This window comes from Trematomus bernacchii, unplaced genomic scaffold, assembly GCF_902827165.1.
Source record: "Trematomus bernacchii unplaced genomic scaffold, fTreBer1.1, whole genome shotgun sequence".
NCBI classification, from domain to species: domain Eukaryota; kingdom Metazoa; phylum Chordata; class Actinopteri; order Perciformes; family Nototheniidae; genus Trematomus; species Trematomus bernacchii.
The window spans coordinates 6742942-6760381 of NW_022987608.1; the positions used below are offsets into that span (position 1 = coordinate 6742942).

General features: G+C 44.9%; 1 protein-coding gene across 1 annotated transcript in view; it reads right to left on the bottom strand.

Moving 5' to 3' along the window:
- Window positions 1-17440, bottom strand: part of sox5 (SRY-box transcription factor 5) — an 80722-nt gene that overhangs the window by 12862 nt on the left and 50420 nt on the right. Inside the window, 3 exon segments of the mRNA XM_034131479.1 lie at window positions 4237-4398; window positions 11128-11222; window positions 14059-14185. Of these exon segments, the coding sequence (XP_033987370.1) occupies window positions 4237-4398; window positions 11128-11222; window positions 14059-14185 (384 nt within the window).

The window sequence follows — 17440 nt, forward strand, 5'->3', positions numbered from 1 at the left end:
GGAAATGGGAAGTAGCACTTTCTGCTTCAAAGACACACACGCACATTCCCAGGAACCAATCAATAACTTTTAAAGTAGCTGTTTTTTTAGGTCCATGCTGTTGATGCCAACAATAGTCATATGTATAACTAAGTGCATCAAAATCCAAGCATGTGCGCACACAGCAATAACCTCACATTGTGACACAGACAGAGGGCCCCTAAATGAATCGGCATGTGGACCACCGCTCGACGCCGAGGGCTGTTATCTCGTTAATTGTCATGACAACACCACCCCTGCTGATGATCTAATCCAATCATTGGGAGTTTTGGAGGGTCACATGACGGGAAGGAATTAGATCGCCCTGGGGCCAGATGTATACAGACCACTCTGTGTAATTAAAACTCCTCAATTAAAAGGCAGACCCAACACGGGGCCGGGGACAGCTTAATGGGCCCGCCAGTAAATATGCACAATGGTGTTTATGTCTATTTAGAAAAACAGTTTGTATTCTTTTGTTTTATTACAATAATATATTCATTATTCCTGGGTTTGGATTTCATAAAACTAAGTGCTAAGCATTACAGGTGTGCCCTATTGTGGCTACATTTAAACCATATAATATAGACATTATTTTATGGTCATTAGTCTAATTGCTGCTTAGGCAGAGAAGAATCACCATACAGTTGGATCCAAAAAGGAGCTAGTACTGTATGTGTGTATGTGTGTGTGTGTGTGTGTGTGTGTGTGGTATACCCACTCATTAAGGCCGACTTTCCCCGATTCCCACTCCTTGAGTCGTTCTAAGCCTTATGAGCCCCTCACAACTCAATTAAGCCCTTCCAATTAAGCCCCTACATGTGTACGTGCCTATGCGTGTGTGCGATCACCACTTTGTGTGTGTGTGCGATGAGGCCTAACCGGATTGTCCTTCATTAGGGGGGTCTTTCTAAATAGACGGAGGACCCCCAAAGATGCCTCGAGTGAGACAATGGGCCGGAGAAGAAGAGGAGAGAAAGGAGGAGAGAAAAACTGAGAGGGATCTTCTCAATCCTGACCCATATTATGGTGGGCTTTGGCTGGGAACGATATTTATTACAAATAGATAATGCCTCCGCCTCTTGTACAGTGGATGGGGGGAGTTTCCTCTCCGCGCCAAGCCAAATCCTATGGTGGGAAGGTGGCCAACCTGCATTATGCCAGTGTGGAGGAATTAGTTTAGACAGTGGAGCTGAGAGGCTTGGACCGACTTGTTTATGTGTGTGTGTCACTGCGAGACATTGTTCAACAAGCTCTAAATCTCATGGCAACGTGTCTGTGTGTGTGTGTCTGTGTGTGCGTGTGTGTGAGTGTGTGTGAGGCCTCTAAAGCCTCTGAAAGCCCTGGAATCTTGAATTAATACAATTGCTTTTGTGTCTCTCTTGGCTGATGAAACAGTCTCCAGCTTTGAGACCGAAAACATGCAGAGTGACAACGAGAGCCAGAGGGACAGGGAGGAAGCAGGAGGGGAGAGATAGTGAGTGTGTGTGTGTGTGTGGGGGCTGTATTTCACTTCTGTGGATGTCGACATGTGAAAGCGACATCAGGGCTCTGCATCTTATCACTGGGGCTGATGGTTCAATTAACAGGACAAGTGTGTGTGCCTCTGCAATTTATCATGGGCAGGCTCCTGTGTGTGTTAAGGTGTGTGTGCTACAACAACTATGTCAGGACCCCAACGTGTTCCTCCCTCCTTTCATCTCTCTGTCTCTCCTCCTCCTCTCTGTTTCCTCCTCTCTTCTTCCCTTCTAGCTGTAAGTGACTGTTTGGATATTAATTATATTGTCATATCTAATTCTCTCAGACAGCAGACGACACAGAAGAGGCAGATTTGACACCGTTCCTCACACTAGGTGGCACCGATTCAAACATTTACTCCTCAAGTACGTGAATGCACTTCACATTTTCTACTAATTTGGAGAAAACCAACGTGTTGACGTGACTTTACCTTGAAAGTCTAGACTGATTGTTTTATTCTCCCTCATTAGAGTAGGCTTGTTGGCACTTGTTCATACTCATATCCAATAGATGGAAATGACTTGAATACTTGTTATAATACTACCATGTTGTAAACCTACTCTGCAGCAATAAAAGTCATGTTTTTCGAGGTTATTATCATTAAGAAAGATACTAAACATGGCCACACTATTTTTTGATTTAGTGTAGAAATAAAAGGTTGAATAAAAAGGACATCATGTATATAGTACCTAAGTAAATGTGATGTCTGGCCACTGCGTGTGTGTGACTGCATGTCAGCGAATGGTCTACATATGGTGCACTATTGTATGGATCTGTATGCATGCCTGCCTACATCTAAAGGTCCACTCTTGCGTATAAGAAAGCTGCTGAATGTATGCTGCAGTGATTTGTGCATGGCTATGTGTGTGTGTCTGTGAAGGGACTATTTGGCATGGTGTCTTCTTCAACACCTGTGTATGTGTGTGTGTGTTTGCGCACGGCTGTGTGTGTCCGTGTCTCACCCGAGGGTAAAGCACTTAAGCGTTGTGCGCCTGAGTCCAAACAGCTGTGAGCAGAGGCAGGCAGCGCGTGTCTAAATGACTAGAGACCTGAGATAGAGCCCACAGGGGGAGCACACCTCTGAAATATACATGTCACTCACACTGAGAGGAAAAGAGAGTGTTGGAGTGCTGCAGTGGTCAGTCTGGATGAAAGAAATTAAAAAAGTAAGACAGACTGAGATTGAAAGACATATATCTATAAAATGCTACAAAACTCTAGTCTGAAGTTTGTTCACAAACACCAAAGCAGCGCTGCGTTCAATCGGCCAGTTTGGCTCCATGGGGTCTGTCGGGGGGCCATGTGGGGCCACGCCTCCCCACTTCCCCTCCACCACAGGCCGCAGCACTTGCCCCTCAACCCAACTCCATATATATGGTAATAAGAGGAGTGTGTCGGTTGGGCGGAAAAGTGTGTGTGTGTGGGTGTGAAGGGAGGGGATGATGGACAAGGAAGCAGGGGTGCAAGCCCCGGGGTCAACCGCATGCTTTAGTCTGGGCCATGGGCTAGTCCTGAACGTGTGTGTGTGGACACTGGGGTTAACATAGGTCCATAACAAGGGGCAAAAAAGAGATTGATGAAGAAGGATGGAGAAGTTAAAGGAAATAAGGAAAGGAGAAATTAGGAGAAGGGAGGAAATAAAAGGAGAGGAGAGGAAAGACGAGGTGAAAATAGGAAAATATTGGAAACTATGTTAAAATAAATCGAATTGTCAGTCTCTGATTTTGAGTGTTGTCCTATTATTACACACAGAAGTCTTATCCCATGTGTGTGTGTTGATTTGAGAATGACCACTACACTTGTGAGGGGGTCCGAGGGTGGACAGATGATGGCAGGGGCATGTTGGTTCTGTGTGTGTGTGTGGGGGTCAGGGCCACAACGGCTGACCAGATATTCATAGAATTCCACTTGGTTGGACACAAGGCTTCTCCTCAGCCCCGTTGTGCGGCCAGCCGAGAAAACGGCACAAACAGCAATACATCCTCAAATCCAGCGCGGCCATACTGACCCAGCTGGAGGTTAGTGATAAAAGTTCAGCTGTTTGATTTGCAGAGTCACAGTGAGTTTTGTCAGAGACAAGTTGTACCAAGGCGTGCATTAGTATGAGGAGCTGACCGTTGCTCTGACACTTGTTTGATTGGTGGAAAAAGGACAAGACTCGGGATGCAACCTGGGACAAGCGTGGACAAACATTTCAAACTCATGCACAATCACTCTCAGTCTCTGTCGTAACACTAGAAAGGCCAATGTGTGCACAGTTCAACTGCTCTAGTCATTTATGTCTATATTTGTCTAAAACGTTATTCTAATTTTAAACAAATTGCCAGCACAGATATAATTTTTTAATTGGCTTTCAAAAGAAATCCAATTTTGTAAAGAATTTTAAAGAAATGAGTGCCTCTTTATGTTTAAATAAAAGAATATGACAGGTCAAATCTCTGACAAAAATGTTGCGCTGTTTAATGGCTAATTTGTATTAAATAAAAATGTTTAGCCTATAGTCTTTTCAAGTCATTGTCTACCTGGAATTTCTTTTTGATTCAACATAATTGGTTAATATTGGACACCCAAGCTTGTGAGCCAAGTAATGCACAAATCCACTGACTTTTCTATTATTAAACGAACACACACACACACACACACACACACACACACACACACACACACACACACACACAGGTCTTCTTGGATTTCTCTTACCTTTTTGTTTGGTAGCGGGGAGTTACGGCCCTTGTCGCTCTGTGAGTGTGTGTTGGTGGGGGGGGAGTGGGTGCCCATACTGCCTTGGGGTGGCAGGCTGCCTCCGTGCTGCTTGGCCCCCGGGGATACCTGCATGGCCGCCAGCTGAGCTGCATACAACTGCTGCAGACAGACAGGTAGAGAGACAGAGAGACAGGCAGGAGTCAAGGTGGGGGGGGGGGAAAAGAAGAGGGGTAAACGAGAGGGGAGGAGGGAAAAAAAGGAGAAGAAAGGGACAACATGAATAAATGAAAACTCGAGAGCACAACAAAAAAGAAGACGGCGGCTAAAAAGCTCTGGAAGAAGAGGCCATTAGTGGCCCGGCCTGTTTGTGTGACAGAGAGAGAGAGAGAGGGACATCTCTACTGTCAGCCCCCCCCCCCTCCCCCCATGGGAGAAGCGCTAACAGCCTCTCTGACAGGCCCAGAGACGGCCATGTCCCCTCCAGGTGCATCGTGGGAGAAAGGGAAAACATTCCGGCTATCGAGGTCACGCCGGAGAGCCCGGCTCTCGCTCAAGGTGAAAAAAAGTGATGATGGAGAAGGAAAATAGAGATAGAGGGACATTTGTGAAGCTTTATGCCAGATGGGACATGCCAAGTGTCTTTTGCCCCTGCAAAGTTTTTAGCGTGCTGACAATAAGATGCAAAAACACACAAGAACGCTATAAAATAGTCAAATATAAAGATGAATTGATTCAATAACTGCTGTGCGGAACAAAAAAAAACGTTTTCCCCTATTCTTATTTATGTATTTAATTAATTTCCAATTAAATAAAGGCATTATGGCTTGAGCTGCTATGGTGTGAACATGCCTAGGAATATTTATGCAATACCATTGTATAACACAAAACAGTCTCTGGCCAGTATTTCCACAGCAGACACACACAGAATAATATTCACAATTTGGAAGGAGCTTCAATGTTCATAAACACTTCTTTCTGTCTTCCGTCTCAAAAATCCTCCTGCAATTACTTTCATGTCGGCTAATACAAATCTCTAAGACGCTGTTTTGTTTTCTCCGAATTGTTATTCCCTCTTCTGAAGAGCAGCAGAACGGTTGTTTAGCGAGAAGTAACTGATGTGTTTTTCTTTTTGAATAGTTATAATTGTTATCATTTATTTCTGGTGGAAGATTTTTCTGGAAAAGGACCATCCTTTTTTGTTTTTTTTAGTTTAACTTCCGTCCTTCTGTTGGTGCTTGGCTGCCGGCCACCGGCGTCAAACAAAGGCTGGTTTATGCAAATGGACAGGGAAGAGATGCTGTCACTGCTCTCTCTCTCTGTCTGTCTGTACCTCACTCTATCTTTCTTGACAGCCACATTAGCTCCTGCTCTCCTCTGCTATCTTAAATAAAGACATTTATCTTTTTTATACAAACAAGAAAAAAGAGGAGACATTTAAATTGGCAGCACACACTCAAGACAAAGAAGTCGTTTTTGGAACAAACTCATATTTGAATTTGAAATAACTTGACTCTCACTCACATGTGGCAACAACAATATTCACTGTCCAACACTGAAACAGTGACTTATTGTATTGCTTTAACTGCTTTCCCAAACTTGTTGTTTACTCTTAAATAAGATACATGTCCTGTCCTTGTAAAAAGATGAACTGCTTTCTGCATTTATATATAGAAATGAATGCAAAGTAGCTTCAACACTGGAAGCTTTACATATGCACTTGCATTTGTGTGTTGTCCTCTTTCAAAAAAGAAAAAATCAGGAGTTGATGTTTCCTCTCTGCTAAATATCAGACAGTGGTCTCTGCTCAGCTGATGTCATGGACACCGAGGGGGACGGTAATAATTGAGGTACATACAGTAGACAGGGTGCTGCTGCTGTGGAAATCAGCGGGCGGTCGGTCATGCTCTGGCGAGTTACGTGAATGCAGTGCGGGGACTGAGATCAGATCAGCCTCTGCTCGCTCATTTCTCTTCAATTAGCCGCACTGTGGCTCCTGGAAGAGAGAGGGGGGGGGGGCGGGGGGCAGCCGAGCATGAACACCCCTCACCCGCCCTTCCCTACCAGCCAAACCCCCTAGCAAGGGGACCACAGGCAGTGGGTGTGTGTGTTGGTGTGTGTGTCTGAGCGAGTGTGTGTGTCCTGCCATATTCGGACCAGTGGTTCAAAGGCCTCTTTATTTGCCGAGTGAATTGAGTTCCATTACAAGGCCAGCTCCCGTCACTCAAAGCCCGCTCAATGGGCCGGCGAGCAATGACACACACACACAAACACACATTCTTACACACACATGCTTGCACACACACACAGAGGGCACTGTAGAGCGCGCCCAGAGCGTCGCCACAACGACATGCATGTCAACAAACAGGAAGTGACAGCGCAAAGCCCCTTGGGGTGACCGGAGGAGCGAACACACACACACATACTAACACACACACACACACACACTCACACAAAGCAACACAATGAGCGAGGGGTGGGGGAATGCAATCGTAGATGAAGGATGGGACTAAGGAATTTGAAATGTCACTCACTGGCAAGGCATACTGCTGAGCTGTGTGTGTGTGTGTGTGTTTTTTAAGACCTGCTTGTGTTTGTGTGTATGTCTACTGATCAGAAACCCACCATTTCTGTGTGTGTGTGCGTTTCTGTGTGTGTGAATGCGAATAAATGAAGCCCGTTGACAAACAGTAAAAAGGTAATATGTTACTGAGTGTTTTTCCGAGAATGGGGAGGATTGTTTGGTATTAGTGAGATTGTACTGTGTCTCTCGTCATCTTAGTAGGGGGGATCATGTTTGTGTGTGTGTGTGTGTGGGTGTGTGTGTGAGTGAGTCTTGGTCAATAATCTGCAGCTTTAGTCAGATTACCAGCCCGCCCGGTCTTTGTTGTGAGAGTTAGCGGCGCTTCAGAGCTCTATTGTTTACATGGACACCGAGGACTATTGTATGGATCTCAATGGATTCTTGTCTGTCTGTCTGACTTCCTGTCTGTTTTTATCAGTACGTGTAAAAAGAGTGAGTCAGAGACATTGGACACAAACCCTGTCTTCGCATTTTCTCCTTTGATTCTGCCTCCTTTGAAAGTAACTGAGTAACGATTTGTGATTGAACTAAGCAACAAATGAAGTCAAAAGAACCCACAGAGCGAGCTGAATACAGTGGAAAAGTGTTTATAACACCATTACAGGTGCTTTCCTTATACCTTTATGGCAGAGCCTCAAGGACATGTTCTTTTCCTTTAACAACAAACATTTGAAGTGTTTAGGTTATTTTTCTTTGTGCTAGCTTTAGACGGTTGAACATAACTTTAAAACAGAATCAAAGAAAGTTAGTTTTCACTTTTATATTTCAATTACTTCAAAACTGCATCCTGAACGTTTGGTTTTCTCATCACAATGTTGAGAGGAATATGTTTAAGTAATTAAAACACACCAATAATTGATTAGAGAGTTTATACATCCACATGTGCTTTACTCATCATGTGTTTGGAAGTGGTAAGGCAGTTTGCCCAGCTATAGTGGCCTATCTCTGCTGCCTATTGATTTACATTGATCCCACGCTGTTATCACAAAATGGCTTTTCCTTACAACTCCAAGCAGCCTTAAGGCCAATAAGAAGATACCAACGGTGGAGCAATGCTCTCATCTGAGAAAACGCTTCCCTGCACTGTTTCTCTCCTGAGATAAGGGTTTGTGGGGAAACGAGTTGCTCGATTGATTTCTCATTTACCTTCTGTCATCTGTCCCTGTCTGTTTTTTCCTCATCCCCCTCCCTCCCTCCCTCCCTCCCCTCTAACCGCCTGTCCGTTGTTCGCCCGCCCATCTCTCCGGTGTACAGTGTGGTAATCCAGGACAATATGTTCCAACATCTGCCTCTCCATATGATGCCTGACCCGTGCCATTGACCCTCTTTATGCCACGCCACACACACAAATGCACACATTTAATCTCTCACGTACATCCACACTTTTTCTCTTCCACTTACCTCTTTCCCCACCATTTCTCTGTGTGTATCCTTTTAGCTGATCATCCTTCTAAATACCTCTCTGGTACCTTTTCACCTTTATCGCCAATCTCTCCCTCTCTTGCCCGGATGAGTGCATTTTCTTTTTATTCTGTCTGTCCTTCCTAGTCCATTTGTGGATGATATCAATGATATCAAGGGTCAACAGGGAGCCAGATTAACATGCTCTAATGCACAATGTCACACTCATCCCCCAGATTAAGACGCTAAATGCCAACCTTGTACACTCGAAAGCCTTGAAAAGCGTCTGTAAAGGATTCTGTGTTAAGCTCCCATTGACTGTAAGAGCTACTCTGTTGATTTCTATGAAAGATATTTTACACATGTAAAGAGCTTTACATCATTGAGAGATTAATACATGTTTCTAAGAACTGCACTTAAGTCAAATCTGTGCTGTTATGAGAAGTGGATTCTGAAAGATTGTTTGGCATTATATCAAAAACCTTTTATAGTTTAAACATGTACATGTGTGACTGTGCTTGTGTTTTTAACATACAGCTGTTTTATCAGCTTATAATTGAAATGTTCTAACTTTATCCACATCAGTATTTTAGATCTCGACAATGTTCACGTTCACCATGTTCTGTTTAGAAATATCTTAACTTTAAACTACAAATATGGTGTTTGTTGTAGTTAACATCATTAGCCCCATTGTAGCACTCTCCCAAGTGAGTCTATAAAAGCCTTTTGAAAGTGCTGAGGCACCAAAGGTCATGACCTTGGTCGGATTAATTATTTCCTTTCATTGCTTGAGATGAGACATCCACTCTAAGATGTGAGATGCTTATCACTAAAACTCCAATAAATACATATTTGTACCTCATTTAAGGATTACATTATTATTTTTGTGGACTAAAAAAATTACTCATCTTAGATTTATAACACCTTTTCAAAAAGTGTGTATTTTGAATTCAAGCTATTTTTGGTGTATTTGTTAAAAAGTCAACATTTTAATGCAGAAATGTAGGAAAATCATGACATAGCACCTATGAGAAATGTTGGCCAGCATTGGGTGTGTTCAATTAATAACTGTATACACTGACTATGTGTGTATGTGTTCAGTTGAAGTTGAACTAACGTATCTGTCGGTATGTTTCCATGTGCTCCTGAATGCAGCTGGGATTTTCATTGTCTTCTCTATCTGAAAATCTTTTATTTTCAATCTCTATTTGTGTGTGTGTGTGTTTGTCTCGGTTAAGTGGGTTCATTTGTGTCCTCCCTGCCAAACCGCTGTGTTGCCGTGGCGACCTGAGGCCCAAACTAACTGTCATGTCTTGTCTCGGCGGCAGAAACACCTCATCAAATGAGGGCGCAAGGACGATCCCAAAGGAAATCCATCCACATTGAGACATCTGTACTTGTGTTAGCCTGGGCAAATCTGTTTCTTTCTGACAGGCCTTAATCTCAATGTGCCACTGTGTGTGTGTGTGTGTGTGTGTGTGTGGGTGTGACTGTGTGTGTCTGAGAGGATTGTAAGAAAGAAATCTGCTAGTGAGATGTTTTTTTGCACTTGTGTCCTCTCACCCCTCCCTGTAGGTGAAAAACAAAATCCAATTGCAAGGTGGACAAAGCCGTTCAACTGGAGATTGAGTGTTTCTGAACACAGTGGAACATATGGACAGCTAGATTGAAGCAGTGATAACGGCACAGAGGACATTATTCTCGGGCTAAACACAGAAATGTGCTCAAACACACGGGTTATAATGAAATCAGTGACGACAGCGGGGTCCGTTCTCCATGATAGAATTACACACTTATTCTTTTCTCCCTGCAGTGTCTAGCATATGGGGCAGCACGTTTGGCTGACAGGTGCAAATGTATTACACACACTCTGCCTCACCTTTAACCCATATTTCACCCCTCATTCCCCTTGTGTATGTACAGTAAGTGAAAAAGATGTACAACAGAAATGTGTGTGAAGGCAGCTGCTTCGCTCAGATGTCATATTTTATGATAATGCATGTCAAGTAGACATGAGGGCCAAGTGCAGCCTGTTCAGGGGCCGAGCCCCACACCGGAGGTTAATGTGTTTCTGACAGGCACACGGGGGGACGCCCGCGCAGGCTCTTAACCCCCGGGAGAGTGGGGCCCCAAAGCCCACGTGGATATGAGTGGAAGTGTGTGAGGTCTGGTCGCGTATGTGTGTGTCAGAGGGAGAGAGAGTGAGTGTACGAGCAGTGATCGTGGGGTCGGGATTAACGAGCAATAGGCCGCTTATCCTAAATGTGCAGACAGGAAGAGGACCAAAGTCAGGCTCACCCTCCTTAAAAACACCATAACAGATGTTGACTGTTTTTTACCCCTCTTAGGCTTTGTCTCTCTTTGTCATCTCTTTCTGCTCTCTTGCTTATTAAGCGGATGAGACATGATTATGAGATAAGAGGCAGAGCTGCACATATGAGAGTGGAGAAAAGTTATCCAACATCGTAAATTGAAAGCTGAGCGGTATTTAAAGCCTAACGTCCAGGTGCTTGAGAAACAAAATGTGACCATCATTTGGATCATGATGATAACTTCACACACAAAGATGCCTCTGTGCTGCTGAAAGAGATCTCTTCAGCTTCACCCACACATTAGCTCTGACAGTCAGTCTGAATACTGCCGGACAGAGCCGAGGGCTACGCTAACACTTGTCAGTTCTGTGAGATTTTTGAGCTCTGATCATTGAGATCATGTTTTTCTAAGATGACTTCACTGTCCACACTTTGGCTGACAGTGACAGCTTTGCACCCCCAACACTGTCAGGGGATTTATTCTTTATGGGACCACCCAAGTGAAAAGGAAAATTGAATATTTGTGTGACATTCCCAGAGTTTTGATTGTTGTTGTCATGGACATGATGTCATGTGTGTATCCTGCAGTCTTACCTGGAGTTGTAGGGGTCCCAGGCCTGGTGTGGCGGCAGCAGCAGCAGCAGCAGCAGCCATGGTTGTGGGGATGAGCTGGAGAGGGTAGGGGTCACCTGAAGGAAATCAGAGAAGATCACATTTTTATGTCAGTTTTTGTTTATTTTGACACACCAGGCCTTCTCCATGCCTCTATCAGACTTTCATCCTTTCTCCCTCTTTTCTACATCTTGTCACCCTTTCTCCACTTACCCTCTTCCTCCTGTCTCTGCATCCCCCCTCTCTTTACCCTCATCCTCTTGTTTTTCTCCTCCCACCTTTGTCCCTCTCCTTCCCCTCGCCTCACCCCCACCACCACCTGAGTCCCTTAGTGCAGCTGTTAAAGCCGTCCTTTGTGTGTGCTGCCGGTAGGGCCTTAATGAAAAGCCTGATTGTGTGTCCTCCTCCTTAATACCCCCTGACAAAGAGCAGCGAGGTGAGGGGCTTCTGATAAAGCTGGCCCCAGCGCCGTAATTAAGAGCCGCCACTGCCGATTGCCGCTCTCTTCTCTCCCCTTTTTTCTCTCCTCTCAACTGTCTGTTCTCCTGCTTTGTCGGGGCTGCTTTCAGCCCGGCTCCCCCTTTCTCCCTCCTTGTGTCCTTCTTGTTGTCATCTTTCTTTCTTCACAAGTTACTCTCCACCTTTCTCCCCCCCACTGTCAGGAAGAATAAATCAAGAGATGGATGGACGAACAGGGCGGAGGAGATGACAGAAGTGCAGGGAGAAGGAGACAGAGAAGAGGACGAGAGCGGTTTATTAGTGACCAGGTGCAGATAGGCCGCGCTGTAATTACTCCGAGAGGGAGAGAAAAGGTCAGGGATGAGGGGCGGAGGTGATGGGGGGTGAGGGAGGGGAGAGGAGATGAGGAATACTGCACCTAATAATCGTCACATTGAATAAAACCTGCCTGTTGACTGCTCTGGTTCACATTTTGACCAATCACAGTGACCTGAGGTCAGACTGTATGCTAGTGTTACATCAAGGACGCTCTATTCTTCACGGAGGAAAACTTGCTCATGGTTTGACCTTGCATCTCTGACCTCAACCTTCAGCGGTCAGCTTCTTGGGGCCTTCTTTTGTGCATGTGTGTGCCTGCGTAAATGTATGTATGTGTGTGTGTGTGCGTGTGTGTGTGTGTGTGTGTGTGTGTGTGTGTGTGCGTGCGTGTGTGTGTGTGTGTGTGCGCGCTTGAGATAGGCCAAGAATGTCTTTCCGGACATATTTTCCCATATAACTCGGTTCTTTAAAAAAAAAAAAATAGGAAAGCAAAGCTGAGACATTCTTTTCTCCAGCGGGGAGGAGGGCAGGAGGGATTAAATAATTATTTCAGGACTGTGTATTCTAGGAGATGGGTCCTTTCTCCTCGCTCCCTAGACAAACATGAGCTGGGTGGATATTTATGCTCCTCCTGGGGGTCGCTGTAACAAAAGGGAGACGGACGGAGGAAAGCAAACATGTTGCTCTTGGCTCGGGGACAGTGACCTCGGCGGACAAAGATGACATTTCTCACTGAGAAACATGCGAAGGAGGGAGGTAGATTAAGGCATCAATATTCCTGTGGTGTCAATTTGTGCACAATTTTAAATGTCCTACATTGTTAAAAGCTTTTCTTCAACAATTCATGGTGGGGGGGTTACATTTTCTGTTTGTTTTTAAATCGTAATTAAGCAACTATAACCAGCTCCAAATGATATTTTTAAGAAAATTATGAAAATGTCATACCTGATAATGCAGTGTTGTTTAGAACAAATGTACTTTTTTATATTTAAACTAAATTATAAGTCCACGCAAAGGTTAAAAAGTTATCTTTATCTTTGATATCAACAGCTTGGACGGTAGATAAATTGTGCCACTGTTCAACAAGGGTTTATGAGAGTGCCAAGAAATCCATAACGTGTGGATAAAATCTATTCCTATCTTCAAAGCTATGAGGAGCTGCGAGAATATGTCAGATCACAATGCTACACATGTCCTATTTAGAGTGGCAGCACCAAACTACAGCAACTCACAACAAGTTTGAAAGTTGCCAGAGAGTTTTCTCAGGGGCGGCTCAGCCTGGCGCCGAGTGCCAGTCCGGTTGGAGTTGGCGGAGGCAGTGAAAAGACAAGCCCACCACTTGATAGGGTATTTACGTGGGCAGTGGGCGTGGGTGAAGATGGCACTAATTAAAATGGAGTGGACTTGTTTGGGAAGCTGTGAAACTCTAAGGGGGTGGGGGTGGGGGGGGGGACTGAGCGTGCACGCGCTCATGTGCACGCTCTCAGATCAGTGTGGAAGTCTTTTTTTTTTGTGTTGCGATATCACAAAGCTTTCTCTGGCTGCCGGTACGTTTGTGTGTTAGTGTGTGTGGGCTGTGTTGGAAACATGTTCTGGCTGCTTCCCGTGTTAATGTGAGGAGAACCTGGGGCAGGTCACATTTACCACCACCCCCCCCCCCCCCCCCCCCCCTCTGCTAACCCCCCACCGTGCATTTATTCCCAGCATCCCCTGGCAAGCTCCCACCTCTCTGTCTCTGCCTCTCTCTCTCTATCATGGTAAACAACACATTGCCACACAGCCGGAGCGTGATGGCCAAATAATAAAAAAAAAAACATGTCCTGCAGGACGCCTGCATTTTGTTGCTTTTATTCGTCAAAAAATAGACAAGACAAAAGGATGGAGCCAAGAGGACTGAGCGAGAGAGGGAGGGAGAAATTGAGAGTGTAAACAGGAAGGGTGTATTTGGACTGGTTTTTCTATTAAGAGGGAGAGATGTTGTTGTAGGGGCGAGCTCGTCTTTTGGGAAACAGTCCCACTCCTTGTGTGGGAAAACGGTCAGACTCTACCTTGCTTTGGTGAAAAACATTTGAAACATCACACATAAAAAAAGTACTTTTACACCTATTCATGCCGGTACGTGAGGAAGCTACTCACTGCAGCCAGGCTTGTAGTTGAAGCCAGGGGGCATCAGGAAGCCCTGCTGGGCCGCCGCCGCCGCCAGGGTCCTCTGGTCCGGGGGGAAGACGGGAATCATCAGCGGGGGGAGCTGGCCCTGGACCTGCTGATGGAGGAGGGGGAGGAGAGGGGGGTGGGGAGAGGAGGAAGTGGGGAGAAAAGAGGAAATAAACATCAGCACCTTTGGCATCTCTTTAAGTGTAATTACATTTACATGCATTGAATGTGCATTTATGTGTGTAACTGACCCCAGAACAGACGTCTTTGCCATAGTGGAGACAGTTAAATCTACATTACATCATAATCATTTCACACAATCATATGCATTCAGGCTCATATACATAAATTAATGACATACATATGGAACACACATATGAAATCAGTCTGAAAAGACACTAATGAACCCACCCCCTCATACACACACACACACACACACACAGTCCTAAGCACTCTATCTTCTAGATTCAAAGACAGAAAGCAAGTTATGGGAACAGTTCACTAAACTCGCACAACAGCTGGCCTTTCCCTTTTCATTTGGAAGATGATGTTCTCTCCCTTCTCCCCACATCAACCCCCTCAACTACCCAAACACACAGTAACACACAACCCTCTCTGCGCGGCCGTCGGCAGAGAGCCATACGACTTCACAAGGTTTCCAGGATTTTAAAAGGAGACGCAGAAAAAAGCTCCTCCGATGGGTGGCTTTGGCAGGGACGACAGGAGAGGGAGAGAAGGAGAGACAGAAAGAGAGAGAAGTAGGAGACAGATGGTTGCACTAAACAGCGTTCTGCCAAAAACAACGCACAAAGACTTGCGTGTGATGGACTGACTGACAGTTTGAGAGGAGAGATGGGAGAAGATGAGGAGAGGAAGTGGGGAGGAGAGAAGGAGAGGAATAAGGTGAGACGAGGAGGAAAATAAGGAATCTTATCGAGCTGTAAGGCTGAGGTGTAATGCTGGAATGATGTAGAGAGAACAAGGAGCTCAAGCCAAATTGTGTGCACATTCTCCTAAAAGTCAGTATAAGCAGTTATTGTGCTTCCTATTCCAATACTCAACAGTGCTCCAATAACTGTTAATGCTATAGGTATACTATCTCAGTTATGTTATTTTTTATTAACGTAGTTGAAACATACAATGTGGGGTTTTCATTGGCTACTAGTCTGCTTTTGAGTCTTTGGGCATGGCAGCAATACAACAATGCTACGCCTACACTCTACTGAAATAAACACTCACAACACTCTTTTTATCTATACTTATATTATTTATTTAACACCCCAGGCAAACAGTTTTTTCCCTCCATTTGAGATCATATGAGCAAATAAAAATAAAAATGCAGGTGTACAGGTGTATTGCAAACTTACTTTAGACAAAAGGCTTATCAGTTCAAAGGTGGCTTGTGTGTTTCGTATGTCCTGAAACACAAGTAAAACTCTTTGAAATATACGTTGTCATCGTCCTTAGTGCATTTGTTCTCTATTGATTATATACCAGAGAAGGCTCCTCCAGAATACTTTATCCAATTGTTTTCAAACGCCAGCTAATACTCCATAGGACGTGTAAACTGCTTGTAACACAATTGGTTGGGTGCCCCTTTAGATCAAATCTCTGATGGGGTCTTCAGGCCTTTGACCTGTATTCCTGCATAGCACTTTGTTCCCTCTTTACAACTCATCGCCTCTCTCCTGCTCTCCCTGCCTCTCTTATTTTCCCTGGAGGGCAGAGTGGCTGAATAGGATAATGGGCAGGTAAAAGCAGTTGGATGTGAGAAAATTGATCTGGAGTGAAGGAAATGGCTGCACAATCATAAGGATGTGGTGGTTTCCACGGTGAAATCAGGTAATATCTCTGTGATATGGACACTTGAAGTGCTTGAGACAGGTAAATAGAGAGCGGCTGTCTCAGTGTTAACAGCGCTCCTAGCTTCCCCGTGTGTGTATACTCAAGTTTCCCTGGGCGTATGCATGCCTGTGTACTGTAAATACCTATGTGTGTGTTTCTGTGTGAGGGGTCTCCTCTGCCCCTCCTCCTGTGTGTCGGCATGCGGCAGCCAGCAGCACTGTAATCAAACTATCACAGCGCAGGGGAATACAGCTCTCTTCAAGCGGCTCCTGTTTCCCCCCTTACACCAAAAACAATAATTACTCCACCATTTTGGTTAACCATAAACCGCCGTGCCGCGCGATCAGAAGGGAGAGGCGTTCCAGCGCGACGCTCGGACAGGACCCCCGCCGGGACAAATCACAGACAGAACAGTTCCGCTTTGCCTTTCAGGCCTAATTGGACATATGCTGGAGTGGAGCTGGCTAGCAATACTGTAATGTACCGTAGGGAGGAGGAAAAGAGAGGAGAGGAGAAAGGGGAGGAAAGGAAAGGAGAGGAGAAAAAAGGAGATAAGAGGAAAGGAAAGGAGAAGACAGGAGTGGAAATAAGAAGAAAGGACATAAGAGGAAAGGAGGAGAAGATAAAAAAGGAGAGGAAAGGAGCTGAGAGGAGACGAGTGGAAATAAAAGATAAGAGAGAAGAGGTGATAAGAGGAGAAGAATAGATGAGAGGAAAGATAAGTGAGCAAAGCGGAGATGACTTGGGAGGAAAGGAGGAGAGAAGAGGATAAGTCTGGCAGCTGTAATTCATACATACTGTACATAGACACACACTGGCACATATACTGCGCGCAGATGGCTTCTCCTCTCTATATCTGCCTCTTTTTATATCTCTTCAAAAAAAAGGCTGCGCACAATAGGAAGATATGAATCAGCCTACAGAACTGTTGCACAATATATGTGCGTCTCCACAATGGGATAAGAAGATCAAGCAGCAGAAAAGAGACAAGAGAAAGACACGAAGGAGAAAGAAAAAAACACTGAAATACACAGAGAAAAAGACAGAGAATGGTTTATGGAGGATCATTTCCTCCCATATGGCGCTGTTATAATAGTTGAGTTGGATATGTGTGTAACAGCTGTTGAGCTGATGAGCAGCACCACGAGCCTACCATGGTCACTGGCACACACACACACACACACACACTGACCTCCACACATATGAGGCAGTAAACATGGGTCAGAGCAAGTTGAGCGTAACAGTGAGAAACAAGGCACTCTACAAAGGCTGTCTGAAATGTGTGTGCGTGTGTGTTTGGGTGAGGGGGGTTGTCCACTAGCTGATCATATTATATATCGGAGCGTCCCTCTGTGCATTCCTTCACATTTACATTCCTATACATCTGCAAAATGTAATCAACTAATATTGGATACACAATAATGCAATACGTTAAAGTGGATTACGAGTTCTGTGTGTTAGCCTCGTGATCATAGTGTAAACTTTGAAAGTGGGACTAGTAGAAGAGAGAGGGAGGGCG